The sequence below is a fragment of the Schistocerca gregaria genome, chromosome 6, assembly GCF_023897955.1.
Source record: "Schistocerca gregaria isolate iqSchGreg1 chromosome 6, iqSchGreg1.2, whole genome shotgun sequence".
Lineage (NCBI taxonomy): Eukaryota > Metazoa > Arthropoda > Insecta > Orthoptera > Acrididae > Schistocerca > Schistocerca gregaria.
The window spans coordinates 272,955,968-272,976,988 of NC_064925.1; the positions used below are offsets into that span (position 1 = coordinate 272,955,968).

Sequence of the window (21,021 nt, forward strand, 5' to 3'; positions counted from 1 at the left end):
ACACACTTCTGCTTGTCGACGGAAAAAAACAGCAAAGATAGAACGTGGCACCAGCGATTATCTGTGCAATTTTATGTTTACTAACATCTTTGCGTTGCCAGGGCACGTTCCATTGCAATGTAGAGTGTTTACCACGGTCAAATGCACAGTTGGCTGACAATGGTTTGCTGACCAGCGATTAACATTGGTGCACTGCAGAAACATTTTAAACGCTATTTACTTTTAACCATGATCGTGGGACCTTGGTAATCATGCTTTTTGACCAGGGTTGGTGCACTTGGCCATAAGTCCTGTTAAGAAACCATGGCCAGTGAATTCAAGTCATAAGCTCTATGCATCAAGAAAGCATAGAAAAATTACTAAAAGTATTGATGAATACACCACATCAAAACTGACCACGCTCTTCAAACTAAAAGTTCCATCTTCAGAAGAAAATAAACCAAAGCACTCTTTAACCACTTGCCAGGAATTTTTCAGAAATACCAATTCAGCTGTTGAATATTGTGCAACCTACAGTGAAAAGGTGAAAGTTTTAACTATTATTACACAGGCATTTTCAAAGAAAAAGGAGTCTTTGCAAGACCAGATCCCTATTATGGTCATCCTGTAGAAGCACTTTAACTTCAAATAGTGCAGCCATTTTATCTGGAAGATAAATGGAACTGTTCTTGCCAGGGTGCCAACAAAAAAGACATTATAACTGTAAAAGTTGAAGGTCAAAAAGTTGTGAAAGCGAAGAGGTACATGACTCACAGTATTAAATGAAACTTTTGCAATTTAGAAGAGCAACTGTATAACTTCACATATTGGAAGATCAAAGTTTTATGCACTACGACCTAAGTGGGTAGTTCCGCAGATGTATGTATGTGTGTACTGCACGAATTTTGAGCTTTTTGTGCAAACTTAGAACAACTTACTGGAGCATGTGACATGTGACACCTTGGTTGGGCATGTCAAGTCATTAGTAGTCTGTGACTTAAAGTGAGAGACTTGCTTGTTTCAAGAATGTGGTGACTGCCCTGGAAAGGGAGGACTGTCTTTAGACACTTGGCCTGGAAGACATAGCAGATAACTCTGCAGAAATTACATATGCGACATGGGAGGAAAATAAACTAATTAAGAAAACTGTTGCCTTTGACAGTTTCATTGGTGAACTTGGTAAATGGTCTGTGAAAGCAATAACACACCAGCCTCTGAAGAAATTGCCACAACACACATTGCAGAAGTGGAAGGGTGTTTACAGACTGAAGACCTATTTTTAGTGCTTCACTGTGATTTTGCTGAGAACTGGACTGTAATTCTTCCACAAAAAGTACAAGGATATCTTGTAGTAATGATGAGGTTTCAATTTTTACAGTGGTGACGTATTTTCAAAACAAGACCACAAGTGTTGCAGTTATAGGTGATGACACAGGATGTGACTCAGCACATGCTTTGCTAGTAATGTGCAAAATTCTTCAACCACAAAAGGAGCAGAGAAGATCATCATTATTTCTTATGGTGCTTGTAGTCATTTTAAAAATCGTTGCCAGCTGTTTTGAAGTAAGTTGCTTGTGCCAACTGACTAGGGTATACAGTGCTACTGTTGTGGGAAGGGCCTCGTGATGGTGTAGGAGGCCTGCTGAAGCACCATGCTACAAAACATAATCTTTCCAGACCAAATACAGCTGTGATTCAGAATGCTGAGGATTTTACGTGATAGGTGAAATGTAACACATGCACAGCCCTCATTCATTTGTCCAAAGAGGAAATCGAAAAATTCTTTGAGCAGAAAAAAGAATGGTCCAAACAAAGTACTACTGTGACAGAAATTCGGAAGACACATTTTTGGACTCAGTGACGGGGGAGCTCATATTGCACGCACTTTAAATTTCGTTCATTCGGCAAACACCTCAGAAGAAGAAGAAGCAGGATGATATTCAGATTCACAAGCTGAGAAGGGGGATGTTTGTGGCTTGTGTGTATGATTGTGACTGGTGGATTACAGAGATTCTAGACAACAGTTAAGAGTTAAATGAAATTGTAATGACTTATGCTACCACATGGACCAGCTGCTGGATATAGGCTTCCAGCGGAAGGACGGCAGCAACGGTATCAGTGCTCCTATCCTGTTCACAATGTTTTGAAGATTGTAAGTGCTCCAGTTCCTATTGGTTCAACAGGAAGGCATCACTCTTCATCAAGGGAAGATACTGTACTAGTGGAACACATTTTTAATTCATTGACTGGCTAATTTCAGTACAAAACAGAGTGCACAGAAGTTGTATAAATTGAAACCTTTTAAAAATCTTTGGAGCTTTCACATACATTTTGGAACCATTTAAAATGCTTGAAAAATGTCTCTTACTCATCTTTCAAATCTAAAATTGTGTTAAATAAGGCGAGGTTTTGATTTTTGAGTCTGTTATGTGATAATGTGGTAATAACATCAGTTTGTAAAACCTGTTCAACCTAAAAGTGGAAGCTCTCCTTTACAGGGAATGTAGAATTATATGGTACTAATCAACAGAAAAAAGATCAAAATTTTATGGATTGAATTTTTGGAAAAAAAATTCCATAAATTATAAAAAAAGAGTTCAGAAAGTTGTAGTAAAAGAACTTTGACAGTTAAGTCCAAATGGAGGATTTCTTTGTAATCATAAAGCAATAGTTTTTTTTAATAAAAAAAACTATCTAGAACTGTTCCAGATATACAGCATTTTAAAATTTTTTCCAAAATTCACATCTTCAAAATGGTATATGCAGTTCATCGTTGGAGGGCTGTATCGTGGAGAAAACAAAAAAAATACTTGTTCTTTACTTAGTCCTTCATTTTAACATATGCTGAATTCAATAATATCAGAGACTATGAAGGTAAGATTTTTTTCTAGCCTGCCTGAATTTATATAGACTGCAATTGTAATAGAATTCAAAAATGTATGGTGGTTGTTTTCTGTTATTTTTGTGTTCAGATTTCTCCTCAGGGGCTTAGCATTGTTTTGCTGGGTACGGGCTTGGTGACCACGGGGTTCCTGAGCTGGGGACTGGTAAGCACCGCCAGTCCCCCGTCACGGTAAGCTCTGGGCATGCTTCAGTGACCACCGTGCGGCAGTGGACCATTGTGTGTCTCAGGGAACGGGGATCTTGGCTTGACTGCACAGATCGCAAGGGTGGGATAAACCTCTATTAAAAGAAAAAAGAAACCTTAATCTCAAGGTGTACTGTGTGCTGATGGGTTGCATGGCTGTCAAGGTGGAACAATCATTAGTGTACAACCTCAGTTGTATAAAGCTTACTCAGGCACGTAGGGCTCAGTCTGAGTGGACCCTTAATTTCACTAGCTGCTCATGGGACCGAGATGGAACCCTCGAAATCAGCTTCTGCTCCCAGTGGAAAGGATATTCACACCCATTCATCCTCCTGGTATAAGAATACTTTGGATTGCAGTAAAGGGGCTCATGGAGTCATGAATAACAATGTTTTTCTGGTGATGAAGAGGAAGGAGGGGCATTTGAAAAAGTGTCCCCCCTTCTATGTTCATAAGGAATTGGAAGTCACTTCTGGAACATTAAAATCTATAAAACAATCGTGCATTGGCTCATTGTTGGTCGAAACTAGCAAGTCAAAGCAGGTAGACCTTAAGAAATCACAGAAACTTGGTGACTATGATGTGATTGTATAGATGCACCTCTCTCAACTCCAGTAAGGGCATTGTCACCTGCCAAGATATCATTGAAATAGCAGAACTAAAGCAAGAATCGGCATCCCGGGAATAGTTGAAGTGGAGCAATGAACTCTGAGGAATAACGGAGCAACTGAAAAGACTGTCACATTCAGTTCTCAGACACCGCGTGAACATCTTATGGCGGGGTTCCTTTGACTTAATGTTCGGCCTTACATTCCAAACACTATGCAATGCTATAAATCCCAGCATTGCGGCCATACAACCGTGAGTTGTGTAGGTGAAGCAATGTGCGGGAACTGCAGAAAAGCCGCTCATGACACTGGTACTGACTGCCCGTCTCTAGCGATCTGCATCAACTACTCTGTGAACCACCCAGTCTGGAGCTGAGACTGCCTGTTTTTGCTGAAGAATGCAAAATACAGGAGATGCTGAAGCAAAAAAATATAAGGTGATAAAACCCTCTGTCTTTGTCATCCCATATTCTTCCATGGTGCAGAAACCTAGTTCCAAGGCGGATGCTTTGACAGACAATGCTTAGTGTGCCTGTATCCACCACAAGCACCTGTACTTGCACCTGTACTTGCACCTGTACTTGCACCTGTACTTGCACCTGTACTTGCACCTGTACTTGCACCTGTACTTGCACCTGTACTTGCACCTGTACTTGCACCTGTACTTGCACCTGTACTTGCACCTGTACTTGCACCTGTACTTGCACCTGTACTTGCACCTGTACTTGCACCTGTACTTGCACCTGTACTTGCACCTGTACTTGCACCTGTACTTGCACCTGTACTTGCACCTGTACTTGCACCTGTACTTGCACCTGTACTTGCACCTGTACTTGCACCTGTACTTGCACCTGTACTTGCACCTGTACTTGCACCTGTACTTGCACCTGTACTTGCACCTGTACTTGCACCTGTACTTGCACCTGTACTTGCAAAGGGAAGAAGAGTAAGGACAAAGCAATTCAGGCAGCTGCACCAGGAAAGACCAGTAACATTTCAGCAGTAAGCATCCAGAAGGTACAAGAAAAGCAGAGTGCTTCTCATCGTCCCTCCCCCCCCCCCCCCCCCCCTCATCCCTGAAGGGACAAGGTGCAGTGAAAAGCTCACAACATTCAGGTCAAAAGTTGTCCTGAGCACAGTCAGACTGATCTGACTGATGAGATTATCAAGGAATTAGAGGCTTTGGTTCCAGGCAGCTCCTCCACTTCCCCTCATTCATCAAGTGCTTCTCCTCCCCAGTGCAAGAATAGGGGTAAATTAAAACCACACCGATGACAGGGCTTCCATACTACAGTGGAACGTGAATGGGTTCAGGACTCGGGTGGAGGAACTGAAACTCCTAGCACAGGCATGTCCCTTGTGCTTTTGTTTACAAGAAACACATTTTAAAGATACAGGTGCCTGTGTTACAGGGATATACCCTATGTACTGCAAAGATGATCTATCAGAGGAAAGGGCCGAGGGAGGTGTCTCAGTGTTTGTCACTAATACGCACCACTCCTCTGTTCTCCCATTGGCTACTGACCTGCAACCAAGTGCAGTTCAAATTCAAGTGTGTCGAAGGATCACTGTTTGCTCACTGTATGTACCTCCAGAAGATGTGCTAGACTCTGAGGCTCTCATGGATCTTACCGCACAACTTCCGCGACCATTCCTCCTTCTGGAAGACTTCAATGCCCATCATGTCCTGTAGGGTTTGACCAATACTTGCTCTCGGGGACAGGTTTTGGAGGGTCTCGTGACATCTCACAAGCTGTGCGTCCTCAACACAGGTACCCGCACACATTTCTCTACTGCTGCTAGGTCATTATCAGCCATCAACCCCCCCCCCCCCCCCCCCCCGAACCTCTCTTTCTCTCTTTCTCTCTCTCTTTCTCTCTTTCTCTCTTTCTCTCTCTCTCTCTCTCTCTCTCTCTCTCTCTCTCTCTCCTCTCTCTCTCTCTCTCTCTCTCTCTTTCTCTTTCTCTTTCTCTCTCTCTCTCTCTCTCTTTCTCTCTTTCTCTCTCTCTCTGCCCCCCCTCCATCCCATCCCCTCCATACATACATACATCCCCCTCCCACCCTCACAGACTGTGTTCAGTGGGAGGTCATTGATGACCTTCCTTCCAGTGATCACCTCCCAAACTGCCTTCACCTACTAAATGGCTCACCACCTGACATTAAGCCCCCAAAATGGATGGTCAGCAGGGCTAACTGGATGAGTTTCAGCCAGCTGGCTGTGTTCGAACACTGCAATATCCAAGGATAGGTGGACCACATCACACAAGTGATCCTTCGTGCTGCTGACTCCTCCATCCCGCAGTCCTCAGCTCATCTTAGGAAATGGCCAGGACCTCGGTGGACAGATGGGTGTCATTCCGAGATCTGGAAAAGGGGTGCAGCTCTTCCAAATTTTAAATGCTGAACGACTGCAGATAACCTTAGGACCTTTAGAGTCAAGACGGCCAAGGCTCAACACGTCGTTAAGGAGAGTAAGAAAAGATTATGACAAGCTTTCCTGGACTCCATCAATCCTTCCACTTCTTGTATAAAGTATGTGAAGCCATCCGGAGGGTTACTGGTAAATACAGCCCATTTACCGATAGCAGCAGTGCTGAAACAGGTGCCTCGGAGCAACACCCAGAGACATTTCTCAGATGCTGGTCAAACATTTTGCACAGACTAACTGCCAATACAAGCCAGGATCTGGTGTTTCTTCGCTGTTGTGCGACTATAGAGAGGGAAAAGTTGGACTTCTGGCCAACAGTTCTTAGGCCTAAAAACTTCCAATTCTCCATGTGGGAGCACGAATTGGCCGTGACTGAGATTTGTGACACTGCCCCTGGTCGCGACCAAATCCGGTACTGCATGCTTCGACATTTACCAGTGGCATCAAAGGGAACCCTCCTCGAATGTTTTAATCTAATATGGCAGACAGGCAACTTCCCCTACTTGTGGAGGAAGCATTTCTGATCCCTCTCCTCAAACCTGGAAAGGATTGCACATGTCCCAGTAGTTAACAGGGTATCGCTTTATCAAGCTTTGTAGGAAAGACCCTGGAGCAAATGGTTAACTATCTTCTGGTCTGGTTGTTAGAGACCAGGCAACTCCTTAGCCACTCTGTGTGGATTTCGGTTCACTGTCGACACTCTGCACCTCCTAGAGACAGCTATTCAGCAAGCTTTCCTCTGTAAGCATCACTGTATCGGCATCAGTGGGGGTTTCGTTACCGCCTCATCATCTTCATACAGTCTTTTGTGTCTCAGCGGTTTTGTAGGACCCAAGTTGTGCAGGAGAACGGTGTTCCTCAGGGTTGCGTTTTAAGTGTTACCCTCTTTGCCAGTCGTCAACAGTAAGTATCACATCTCCGGTAAGAAGTTCTGTACAGTGCTTCATATAACACGCGATCTAGTGTGCTTCATATTTATAGAAGATTTTGCTGTTTTCTGTTCTTCCACCAGTGTTGGAGTGGGGGGGGGGGGGGGGGGGAAGGCAAAAGTTGCACTTCACAGTGCAGCAGTTAGAGGAGTGAGCCTGCAAACGTGGATTTTCAGTTTTCTGCAGATAAGCGTGCATGTGTTCTTTTTAATTGTTCTCGTCGTCTTCTTAATTTGCCTGTCTTGAATATGGGAGACGCCATCCTACAATCTAGGGAGACAGTGCAGTTTCTGGGCTGCATCTTTGCCTCCTGATTGTCGTGGTTACCACACCTGTGAGACCTGAAGCCACTGAATATCATGAAGTGCCTTAACCACAGGTCTTGGAGTGGACGGGGTGTGTGTCCTTAAGTTTTATTGGGCTTTTGTGCATTCGTGGCTGGACTATAGTTGCACGTTGTATGGGTCAACGAGGCCATCTTACTTGCATATCATTGACACTGTCCACCCTTGAGGGGATTCGGTTGGCGACGGGTGCTTATCGGGCCAGTCCCATATCTAGTATCTGTGCTGAGGTGAGGGAACTGCCACTTACCATTTGGCGCCAGCATCTCATGGTGCTCACGCGTGTAAGTTCCTTGCAGCTCCAACTTCACCCGCACACTATGCTGTTGCTCGTCTACCTCTGTAACACCTTTTTTCCAACTGTCCACGAGCCATGATGCCATGTGGGATTCGTGTGCAGTGTTTGCTGGAGTCACTCGGTGTGGAATCAGTATGACCCCAAATCAAGGGTTTTAACTGCCTGCTGCCCTGGTTACTGGAGAGGCCCAGAGTGATTTTAGATTTGGTGCAGTACGAGAGAGAGAGCACTCCTGCTTCCATTTGTAATGTGATATTCTCTGATATTTTATCTGAGTACCACGACCATGTAGTTGTTCTTACAGATGGGTCTAAGCAGGGGGACTCTGTTGGTTGCTCTCTCGTTTTCGCGGGTCATATCATCAAGGTCAGACGGCCTCCAGAATTTACCATCTTCAATGCAGAATTGTATGGTACCTTGGAGCAGATGAGACGTTCTCCCAGTGTTAGGTTTCTCATCTGCTCAGGTTCTCTGAGCACCCTTTAGTCTCTCGAACGTTTGTACTCAGCAGATACAGTAACCCAGAATATCCAGCATGCCCTCCTACAACTACGACGACTGGGGAAGGAAGTGTCTTTCTGCTGGGTACCTGGGAACATTGGAACTGCAGGGAATGAAAGGGTGGATCGAGCAACTGAGGAGGCAATTTGCGACCCTCTGGTATTTGGTTGTGCTATCCCCCTGCATGCTATCAGCTCGCTGTCGAGGAACAAAGTCATGTGTCGATGGGAAGACAAGTGGCTGGCAGTGACTGATACCAAGCTCCTTGTCATCAAGCTCACAAGGTGGGACGAGGCTCTTCTTACTTGTCCTCACATGGGCCACAACTCTATGACATAAGAGCTCTGGTGAGAGGACTCTCCAATGTGTGGTGCTTGTGGCATGCAGATCACGGTGCAACACATTTTATAGGATTGCATTTTATATGCTGACGAGCAGATCGTGCCGGATTTGCCGGCGAATGTGCTTTCTATTTTATATAATGATCAAATGAATGTGGTTAGCATTTTAAAGTTTTGTGAATTGTCCAATGTTTTTTAGAAGATTTCTTGGAGATGTTCTTAATGTGTTAAAGGGTGGCTGGCTTATCGTAGATTTTTGTAAGTATTTAGCTAGTCAAATTTCCCTGTGCTTCTCTTTTAGTTCTTCGGTGTTTTGTTGTCTCTGTGTTTTTACTTCTTGATTAGCTCTCTTCCCTCGTGATTGATTCTAGTTATGTGCGAGTGCATGTGATACGGAGTGACTGTGTGGTCATTTTGAGTTCATGCGTGTACGACACTTTCAGTTCATCTCCACATTCGTTTCTTTTTATAAGTGTAAGGACGCTGATGACCTCACCGTTGGGCACCTGTCATCCACATACACATACATACTCAGATTTATGTACAACTAATTTGAAGCACAGTGTTGAGTATTTCTTCATGTGGCTGCGTGTACAACAGACCATAAAGGTAAATATATGAAATGTATCAATGTGGACTTTTCACAACCCTTTCTGTTTTACAACTTGATGACAGTTCACAGTGTGAACATAGGTTCAAAAACAGTAACCAACAAATTTGAATTTGACGTGACAAGGAGATTAAAAACATAGGATGTAATAATAATAATAATAACAGCATAAATGCCAGTTTGTGCAACACAATAAACAAAAACTACGAGTCTTAAAAGTTTTGCCTTCAATGCTCTCCAACACAGTCACCTGTCACATGCAACTCTTCCCCAACTTCTACAACAGTGGAACTACCTGTGCCATACTCATATCCCCTTCCCTTGCTGCCTCTTTTCTGTCTCCCAGCCTTTAACTTCCCCACCCACATTCTGTGTTACACACCACTCGAGGAGGGGGAGGGGGGAGGGACAGACAGGCTGAGAGAGGGGGGGGGGGGGGAGCACTTAATGGATGTATACAGAACTTTGAGCAGACTTGTATCTTTGCCCTTGGATGTGAAATTCAGAGATGTGGTCTGTGTGTCTTCCATTGATCATATCTATTTTGAGGAGCTTTTGTATGATGAATGTGTGTCTGACGGTGAAAATTTCTTTGTTTAACAAGCTACAAATTTCGGTAATAACATTTTGACTAATTTGTTTGTAACAGGACCTATGCGCATTTTTCTGTGCTATTAATAATCAGTTTCTGACTACACTATTTCTTTCCCATTCTTTTTCCTCATACTGTATCACAATCAGAATCAGTTGATGTGTTGAACTGCCCATTTGTGGAAAAAAATGAAGTCAGTTATCGTTACGCTGTGAGTGGAATGTGTGGCAAACATTACAGTACTTCTGTAAATTTTTGTATGTGATCTAATAGTGATCCTGAATCTGGAACAAATTTTTGAACATTATGTGCTAGTAATGGAAATCTTGTAATATTTTGGGTGGAATACAAATTGTGGAATGAGAAGAAAGGAAATATTTACACACCTACCCCCCCCCCCCCCCTCTCTCTCTCTCTCTCTCTCTCTCTCTCTCTCTCTCTCTCTCTCTCTCTCTCTCTCTCTCTGTGTGTGTGTGTGTGTGTGTGTGTGTGTGTGTGTGTGTGTGTGTGTGTGTGTGTGTGTGTGTGTCTGTCTGTCTGTCTGTGTCTCTGTCTGTGTGTCTGTCTGTCTCTGTCTGTTGTCTGTGTGTGTGTCTCTCTCTCTCTCTCTCTCTCTCTCTCTCTCTCTCTCTCTGTGTGTGTGTGTGTGTGTGTGTGTGTGTGTGTGTGTGTGTGTGTGTGTGTGTGTGTGTGTACACTTTTTACCCCCAAACTTCCCTGAGCTACCAAATTGATAATATCTTCATGCCTCAGGATGTTTTACTAGCTGATCCCTTCTTTTAATCAAGTTGTGCCATTAATTTTTTTTAATGCAATTCAGTTCAGCACTCCTTCATTATTTATTCAATCTATACTCAGATTCCTTCAGAATCGTACAATTTTCATTCAGTTACACTCCATTACTCTTGTTTTATTTTTATTGATGTTCACATTGCAATGTCATTGGCCAACATCGAAACTTTTATTTCTTCTCCCTGAACCTTTATTCTGTATCTAAATTTCTCCTTGGCTTCCTTTACTATCGCATTTTACAAACTATAAGACACACTTTTTTGTTCGAAAAATTGCCTGCAATATGCAGGTGTGTCTTTCACTAAAAATTAATACATAAATGTCAAGTCTTTGATTTAAAATTCCCACTGTTTGAAAAATGACCACAGATTCAATGCCGCAGAAAATGTCTCTCAATCTGCCAACATTGGAGCTGGCAACAGCAGTGTGCCAGTGCTATGAATATGAGTTGCGGGGATTCACAAGCTTGCTAACGTTGTCTCCCTCTCACCCTGCCACATCTCAAATCCAGAACACTGTCCAGGCTATACTGCGTCATTGCAGTCTACGGTGCCAGTCAACATGAATTGAAAGTTTGTGTTATTAGTATGAGTACAATATTTTTGTTAGCAGCTAGTTTTGTAATGGAAAAAAATAAAAGGTAATCATATGATGTGGACTATAAATTGAAAGCAATAGTATATGCAGAACAACATGGTAACAGATTAGCTGAGTGGCATTTCGGTCCTCTGCCAACAGAAGAAAAAAGAAAAGAAGAAAAACATTTGCGATTGGCAGGCTAGTGAAGAAGAAAATGAAAACAATGAAGTCTAAATATGCAGATAGTGTATTGGATGCAAAATGGCCAAAACTAGAATGTGATGAATTGAAATGGACTCAAGGACACCGTCAAAATGGCATTTGAATTAATACAAAAATTAAATAATGAATACGTGTGAAATGCCTCTGACATTTTGATGTAACAGAACTGTCATGAAAAGTGCTGAAACTGCAACTATTAAAACAAGTGGACTTCAAAAATTCCCCTATACTGTTGTCCTTTCATGAATGTGCTGATTATATTAAACTTAATCCAATGATCGTTTTCAAACACACGAAAAATGCCAAAACTTTCTGAAATACTGTCAAGTGTTGTTAGTCACTTACATGACAAGGGTTGAATGGATGAGGCTGGTATGAAATTATGAATGAGTAACGGAGTGTGAGAAAGAAGGAAAGGTACTTTACTGAAGAAGAGTTCTCTTCTTGTGCTAGATCAGTTTAGCAGTCATTTCAAAAAAATTTGAGGAAGAGAAATTGAGATAGAGAAGTCTTGAGCTTGCTGTTATTCTGGGAGGGCTTACTTAACAATTGCAATCTCTTGATGTCTCCATAAATAAACCATATGTGAAAGAGGAATGGAACAAATGGATGTTGGATGAAACCAACATGAATTTACACTAAAGGGAGCTTTAAAATGACCTGCAATCAAACAAGTGTGTCATGGGATATAATAGTTGTGCTCTAGAGTGAGAGAAAATGTTATTGTTAACTCTTTCAAGGAGTGCAGCATAAGTAAAGCTCTTGATGGCTGTCAAGACCATCTTATATATGAAGAGGACAACAAAGAGGAGGAGGTGGAAGGAGGTTCAGATGAAGATTTTCAGGGATTTTAAAGATCAATTCGGTTTTATAAACTGAGAATTTTTTTAGTCTTGCTTTGCAATCTGCTAATAAAAATGGTAAATGTTATTTCTTATAAAAATTGCGTAAAAATTAAGACGTGTCTTACAGTCGGTAGTGTTTTATAGTCCGTAGAATATTGTACTTGCTCATTGTCATTCTCAACTACTGCGTTTTTCCCATGGCCTTTGACTCTTTATAATTGAAATTCGGTTTCTGTAAAAGTTGTTGATTTGTGGATAATATTTTGCTCCCTTATCACCTTCATAATTTCATAGTTTATTCAGATCAGCATTGTCAAAATCTTTAGCTGAATTTAAATATGTTATAAATGTAGATTGCCTTTCTTCAATCTTTTTGTGAAGATAAGTCATTTGGTCAGTATTGCTTCTCATGGTTTTGCATTTCTCTAGAATGCAAACTGATCTTCAACAGGGTCGACTTTTATATCAGATTTTACATTCTCCCATGAATAATTTGTGTCAGTATTTTGCACCATGACTTATTAATCTGTTAGTTTGGTAATATGCAACTAGTTAGCACCTACCTTTTTGTAACTGGAAATATTACATTCTTTTTTAAGTCTGTGGGTATTTCATCTGTCTCTCATATCTTGCATACCAGGTAGAGTAGTTTTGTCATAGCCAGCTCACCGAAGGATCTCAGTAGTTCTGAAAGAATGTCACCTATTAAAGACCTTTTTGGTTTTAAGTATTTGAATGCTCTGTCAAATTCTTATCACATTCTCATTTCTCACTTCTCATCTTCATCTACCTAGTCTTCCTTGCCTATAATACTGACCTAAGCTGCACTGCATGCAGTGTGGAGTGGTGATTATTGTCATTGGATAGTGTGGTGCAGATCTCACCAATTAGTGATGCTAACTGTTATTGCACATTGCACAGCTCATGGTGTTGCTCCCTCTCCTGGACAAAATGCAACCCTCTGTTTCAGAAGTTCATGTGGGAGCTGACTATATCATCCTAGATGTAGATCTTGTCAGTCGTCTTCCATATGACAGTGTTGGAGCATCGTTACATTAGGATCATATTGTCATGTCCTCATCACTATGATGAACAATTAAGGTAACCACTGACATCGACACTTCGGGATCGTCAAGTGGGCCCTCAGTTTTCTGGACAGTTTTCTGTGATTTATCAAGTGTGGTATCTTTCAAGGTGAAGAAAATCTCATGATCATTTATTTCATTCATCCTCAGTCCTTTGCTTATCGCGAGTGAATTTTGGATGCTCCTTATACCAATTATTCATCCACCATTTTCCCTTCCGCTTAAAAGTAGAGCAGAGCAGTTACCACACAGCAGCATTTTGACTGTCTTAAATTTCAAATGAAGCTAAGTGTTGCGCATTTTTGTTGAGCAATAGTGTTAGATAGTTTTATTGAGTTGCCTAGGGAGAACTTCAACGGTGTTGCACAAAATTACTGTTTAATAGTACTCACCTTGGAGGGCCTGTTAGCAGTCGATATTTTTTGCTCCCATTTTGGATGACTGTCCCTAGTCATTTAGTAAGACACGACTGGTTTCACCAACCAGAAGTTTTGTTGTTCCTAATTTGCATTTTTCCTAATCACTTGACACTCAGTTAGTCACAACAGCACTTTTTCCTCCTCCTCCTCCTCCTCCTCCTCTTCAACAGTCCCAGAAGAACTCGTCTCTAAAAAGAATAGTGATTACCATGAAAACATTATGTTGCTGAAATTATGTGTTAAATCATACACATGGGCAAAATTTTGTGAGGTGACTGCCTAAGCTCATACCCCAAAGAGCATTGGGAATGAGTGCTTTAAATTATCGTGGGAGGTAAGATAGCAAAGTATAACTGATTTTGAGTATCTTTTTATACATTGATAATGGTTTTGTGGGATCATGTAAAAAAGTACTAGTTTTTAGTGTTTCGACAATATTGTTCAGTGGAAATGTGCATGCAAGGAAACGTTGTTGATGTATAGTATGTAATTTACTGTGATAAATAGGAAATCAATTAAAATAGCTTATAGTTATCTTTAGCAAACATTTTTCAGCTTGTGTACCCATAACATTCACACAAAATCATTGCCTTAGGCAACACTGCAAAATATCTATATTACCACAACCAAGATTTTTGTACTCACATTCATTAGTTGTGCCAAATGAAAGCCAGACTGTAAATTTCTAAACTAATGTAGACCTAGAGCTGTCTTACTGATTTGTCTGTTGCCACAACTAAGAATGGATATCTCAGATAAAATCGTTAATAACTATTTCAACATAATGAATGGGTGAAAAATTATTGTACATATTGATAACAACGCCATCAATATCAGGCACACACAGAAAGTGAAGGAAGGGTTGTCTCTTTGTATTTTCCAACATATGCCTATAGGCCTCATGAGGTGAAGAGCCTATTATTGGCATCGCCATTCCAATCTCCCATAGGTTGCCTCCACATGACACAATCATCTGCTTCATACTGGGCACAAGCACTGTGTGTGCATAGTCCTTTGTAATTTTATTTTTTTTATGCATGTTTGTTACATGATGTTTTGGTAATGCTTTCTCACTTGAAAATGGAAGAAATTTATTCTGTAAATTGTCAGTAACATGAAGACATGACACTTACCAAAACACAAGTACCTGCTACTTACTGAATAATTGCAAGGGGCTGTACGAAAGTGCCCAATGAGGAAAAAATGTATTTTTGTCCATTTGCCTGATCTGCGATAATTTTAACTTTAATTCTGGCAGATAAGCCTGCAATGTCATATACACTCCAGAAATTCAGTTTCCTTCAGTAAAGTTTCAAGTATCAGATTTATATTGGTGGTGAATTTTTGCGATAAAATCTAATCTTTTGTTTCAGGGTTACAGCAGGAAAGGATCTGCTTTAGCATATCTGGGCCGTCTAGCTGAGTCTGTTAAAGCATACGAAGAGGGTCTGAAGAAAGAACCTGACAATGCCCAGTTAAAGAAAGACTTGGAAGATGTAAAAGCTCAGCAGTTTGCTGAGAAGGGGATGGCAAACCCATTTAGGATGCCAGATTTATTTATTAAATTGAGAAGTGATCCTCGTACTCGAGCGTATTTGGAAGATCCTGATTATGTGAAATTGATAAATGAACTGCAGAATAATCCAAATAGCCTAGGGTGAGACATTGTGCTATATGTGCTATTTACATTTTGCCGAATTCAGATCATAGAAGTAATTGTATTGTTTTTTCCAGGACCCATTTACATGATACCCGAATTTTAACAACACTAAGTGTTTTACTTGGATTAAACATTGATCCTCATGGAGATGAAGAAATGGAAACTGAACCTATACCCCCTAAACCCGAAACACCAAAAAACCAGTCACAATCGAATACAAAACCGAAAGAAGAGAAGACAAATGAAAATCTCTCTGAAAGTCAAATAAAAGTAAGTTTTTTCTGTACATTATGGTTTGCCTTGTAAAATATTTTAAAAACTTGAGCTGTGATTAATCATACATTCAGTGTTTTTTCTGTTTATATTTTTGCCATGTGCCTTCAATATACTGCTTCTGGAGTAAAATTTATTGTCAATTGAAAAATTAATAATGTTACATTGACTGGAGCATTATTATGAATTATTTTGTGTCTATTTTTATTTGTGAAATGCTTGTGCCTGATGACATTCAACTTTTTTACAGTACTTCTGATTCCCTGTACTTGGCTATTTGTTGTCTACTTGACTCATACCTCTCAATCTGAATTTTCTTCAGAAACACAACTAATGCTCATTTTTTCATTCAGAATAATGTCATTTTGGGAGGGGGCTGTCTTGAGTGATTGAGTTTGTTAGGCAAACCCACATTTCCTGAAACAAAGCCAATCAGTGCCACAGTCCTCTATAATTGTAAGTTCTGAGAATTCTTAAACAGTCATCATTAAGCAAACAGATTGAATGTTGTATGTCAGGGAGAATGGCGATGGTTGGTTAACTGCTTGCATTTAACAGCTAAATCTCTGCACAGGCAGTGTGATTAGTTTTGGCAGCAAGCAAGCAACCTGTGGAGCACAAGCTTAAACTGTTTGACTGAGCTTATTTAGGTATGCACCTTTGCTAATATTATTTGTGTTATTAACTTAAAGCACTGGAAGTGGGACAGTTGTAGGAAATGGGACAGTTGTATTACCTGTGAGCATCAACATCCAACCAAATAATCTTCAGATGATAGCCCCTCATGAACAACAGCATTGAAGAATAGCTGATGTTCTGTGCCATATGCTTCCTTTGATTAAAACCAAAAGAACAGCCTGTTGATAATGTCCCAACTTTGTATATGTACAATTATTTGCAGTATATGAACCCTTGAGTCAGTAACACGTAGGGGAAATATCGAGCTTCAGAAGACAGCAAGTGTCACACCTTCTGTCAACTCTGCACTGAAACACGTTTCTCAACTGTACTAAACTGCTCTCGGAATCGTACACATGCTTCAGTGTTAATTGAAGAAAACATTGTATATAGTTTCAAGTTTTCTAAAAGAAACATCAAACTCCTCAGTTGTTGTAATCTCTCCAACTCTCTGGAAGATGAGACAAACAGAAAAGCCTCAATGCTTAATTGGGTCCCATGCAGAAGTAAACTGTTAATTGGCTGAGTGCTGTAAGCCATAGCACAGGAAAGACTTGTGTGTGTCTGTTTGCTAGAGCTTAGTTTTGAAGAATCTAATATCTTTGATCTAATGGATTATAGCCTCCACAAATTTGACCTCAGTGGGAAGAGAGTTAAAGGTTGAATTATCTTTAGAAATGCTACATAGAACAACTAAACTCTTCTCTTCGACAGTAACTTAGAATAACTTTTATTTATCTTGATTGTGTCTTCATAAAATATTACTGGTTTTCAAATCAAAATATCCACGGGTGTACTGCCAGTCTATAGTGTCCAACGGGCACAATATTTCGGCGATCAAACATGTCGCCATCATCAGGTGAACTGACGGACTGAGCTCCTGTGAACGTGCCGGCACGGAGATCCGTACGCTATGGCTGCTCAGGGGGAACTGGGTTCGGTCGCGGCGGCGGCCGATTTAAATACCCTCCGCCCGCGGCGCGCTCCCTCCGCCGTCCGCGCCACGCGCCACGGTCTCGCGGTGGAACAGATTGCGACGGCGTCTGAGATGACGTCGGTGTGATGGCTCTGTCCGCCGTGGTCGTCACAACTATGCGTTTGCTCGATTTACTCTTGATTAACCCAATCGCTGGTTCCCAAGCCTTGCTAAGATTATAGCCACAGTCACGGTTTATGAGGTCGTCATTGGTGCGAATTTCGATGGCCTCTCTAACAACGCTGTCCCAGTATCTCGACGTCTGTACCAGAATCCTCGTGCGGTCATACTCCATAGCGTGATTTTCCGACAAACAATGTTCAGCGACCGCCGACTTGCTCGGATACATCAGTCGAGTGTGCCTCTGGTGTTCACGGCATCGATCCTCGACTGTACGCATCGTCTGACCAATATACGACTTGCCACATTGACACGGAATCTGGTACACGCCGGCCTTCCTCAAACCGAGGTCATCTTTGGCGCTCCCCACCAGTGCACGAGTTTTATTCGGAGGACAAAACACAGTTCCGACCCGGTGTTTCTTCAGAATGCGGGCGATTTTCCCCGAGAGTGCGCCTGTGTATGGAATAAATGCAGTGCCTACCTCCTCCCTCGTGACTTCATCCATCTCAACAGGTTGTGCTGCAGTGGTTGGGCGGAGAGCACGTTGGATCTGCCATTCTGAGTACCCATTTTTTCGAAACACAGTTCTCAGATGTTCCAATTCCTGGGGTAGACTCTCTGTGTCAGAGATAGTGCGCGCCCTATGTACTAGAGTTTTAAGTACCCCATTCCTCTGTGAAGGGTGGTGGCAGCTGTCTGCGTGCAAATACAGATCAGTGTGTGTTGTCTTTCGATACACCCCATGACCTAGGGTGCCGTCAGCCCTTCTCCTGACCAAGACGTCAAGGATAGGTAATTTACCCTCCTTTTCAGATGGTGTTGTATAGTGGTGCAGATTTCAGTGTAGGATAGTGGATTTTACATTTGAAAGAGTAGTGTGGCTAGATGAAAGCTGTATTAATGGCAGCCATTCATTACGTATAGACTGGAGTGCTAGAATGCCCAAGGGGACAGTGACATTATCTGCTGGAAATATCGACACTTCAGGTACATCTGATGGTTTCGTACCAAACTCCCCCTTTTTTCCAAAAAAAATGCGTGATTATCGTGGAAAGGGGACGTGTAGTTTTTCAGAAGTGGTATGAGATATCGCTTGTGACATATTTGATAGAGCTGTGAGTGATTGTTATATCTCCGTCATTCTAGTGTTCATAAGAAGACATAACTTCAGCAACAAAAAAAAGATTACATTATTCAGTGATTGGATAGATGAAATATGGATCTCAGAGAAGATTTGAAAAAGACTGCTTACATGATATTGTGGCACAAAAGAAACAAAACTTTCCAAAAATCATAATTGATGAGATTACTAAAAGGCACAATCATGAAATTGTTAATCTTCCTCCCTCCATCACAGTGGGACCCACCTCCTCTTCCTCAAAATCACCCTCTCCAAACCTTCCAGGAATTTCTCACTTCCAGCCTTGCCTCTCAATCTTTCTTGAAAAACCTTAATCCTACTCCCAACATCACCACAGCCGAAGCCCAGGCTATCCGTGATCTGAAGGCTGACCGATACATCATCATTCTTCCGGCTGACAAGGGTTCCAAGACCGTGGTACTTGATTGTCGGGACTATGTGGCTGAGGGACTGCGTCAGCTTTCAGACAACTCTACATACAAAGTTTGCCAAGGTAATCCCATTCCTGATGTCCAGGCGGAGCTTCAAGGAATCCTCAGAACCTTAGGCCCCCTACAAAACCTTTCACCTGACTCCATCAAACTCCTGACCCCACCGACACCTCGCACTCCTACCTTCTACCTACTTCCTAAAATTCACAAACCCAAACATCCCGGCTGCCCCATTGTAGCTGGTTACCAAGCCCCCACAGAACGTATCTCTGCCTACGTAGATAAACACCTTCAGCCCATTACATGCAGTCTCCCATCCTTCATCAAAGACACCAACCACTTTCTTGAACGCCTGGAATCCTTACCCAGTCTGTTACCCTCGGAAACCATCCTTGTAACCATTGATGCCACTTCCCTATACACAAATATCCCGCATGTCCAGGGCCTCGCTGCAATGGAGCACTTCCTTTCATGCCGATCACCTGCCACCCTACCTAAAACCTCTTTCCTCGTCACCTTAGCCAGCTTCATCCTGACCCACAACTTCTTCACTTTTGAAGGCCAGACATACCAACAATTAAAGGGAACGGCCATGGGTACCAGGATGGCCCCCTCGTATGCCAACCTATTTATGGGTCGCTTAGAGGAAGCCTTCTTGATTACCCAAGCCTGCCAACCCAAAGTTTGGTACAGATTTATTGACGACATCTTCGTGATCTGGACTCACAGTGAAGAACAACTCCTGAATTTCCTCTCCAACCTCAACTCCTTTGGTTCCATCAGATTCACCTGGTCCTACTCCAAATCCCATGCCACTTTCCTTGACGTTGACCTCCATCTGTCCAATGGCCAGCTTCACACATCCGTCCACATCAAACCCACCAACAAGCAACAGTACCTCCATTATGACAGCTGCCACCCATTCCATATCAAACGGTCCCTTCCCTACAGCCTAGGCCTTCGTGGCAAACGAATCTGCTCCAGTCCTGAATCCCTGAACCATTACACCAACAACCTGAAAACAGCTTTCGCATCCCGCAACTACCCTCCCGACCTGGTACAGAAGCAAATATCCAGAGCCACTTCTTCATCCCCTCAAACCCAGAACCTCTCACAGAAGAGCCCTAAAAGTGCCCCACTTGTGGCAGGATACTTCCCGGGGCTGGATCAGACTCTGAATGTGGCTCTCCAGCAGGGATACGACTTCCTAAAATCCTGCCCCAAAATGAGATCCATCCTTCATGAAATCCTCCCCACTCCACCAAGAGTGTCTTTCCGCCGTCCACCTAACCTTCGTAACCTCTTGGTTCATCCCTATGAAATCCCCAAACCACCTCCCCTACCCTCTGGCTCCTACCCTTGTAACCGCCGCCGGTGTAAAACCTGTCCTATGCACCCTCCCACCACCACCTACTCCAGTCCTGTAACCCGGAAGGTGTACACGATCAAAGGAAGAGCCACGTGTAAAAGCACCCACATGATTTACCAACTGACCTGCCTACACTGTGATGCTTTCTATGTGGGAATGACCAGCAACAAACTGTCCATTCGCATGAATGGCCACAGGCAGACAGTGTTTGTTGGTAATGAGGATCACCCTGTGGCTAAACATGCCTTGGTGCACGGCCAGCACATCTTGGCACAGTGTTACACCGTCCGGGTTATCTGGATACTTCCCAACAACTAACTCGCCCTTCAGTATATCCTCTCTTCTCGATATCCGCCAGGCCTCAACCTCCGCTAATTTCAAGTTGCTGCCGCTCAACCTCACCTGTCTTTCAATAACTTCTCTGCCTCTTTACTTCCACCTCGACTGACATATTTGCCCGAACTCTTTGCCTTTACAAATGTCTGCTTGTGTGTGTGTGTGTGTGTGTGTGTGTGTGTGTGTGTGTGTGTGTGTGTGTGTGTGTCATTTATTGTGCCTATCTACCGGCGCTTTCCCGCTTGGTAAGTCTTGGAATCTTTGTTTTTAATATATTTCTGTATTTACAGTATTTAGTGTTTTAGATTCAAGAGAACAAATAAAATAGCTTGTTAATTTTTATCTCATTTCTGGCAATAATGGCTGTGTTTCTT

At 42.3% G+C, this 21,021-nt stretch overlaps 1 protein-coding gene across 1 annotated transcript in view; it reads left to right on the plus strand.

Moving 5' to 3' along the window:
* LOC126278055 (stress-induced-phosphoprotein 1-like) overlaps positions 1 to 21,021 on the plus strand; it is a 55,808-nt gene that overhangs the window by 12,890 nt on the left and 21,897 nt on the right. Inside the window, exons 3-4 of the mRNA XM_049977873.1 lie at positions 15,034 to 15,317; positions 15,395 to 15,590. Coding sequence (XP_049833830.1) covers positions 15,034 to 15,317; positions 15,395 to 15,590 — 480 coding nt within the window. The remainder of the gene's footprint in view (positions 1 to 15,033; positions 15,318 to 15,394; positions 15,591 to 21,021) is intronic.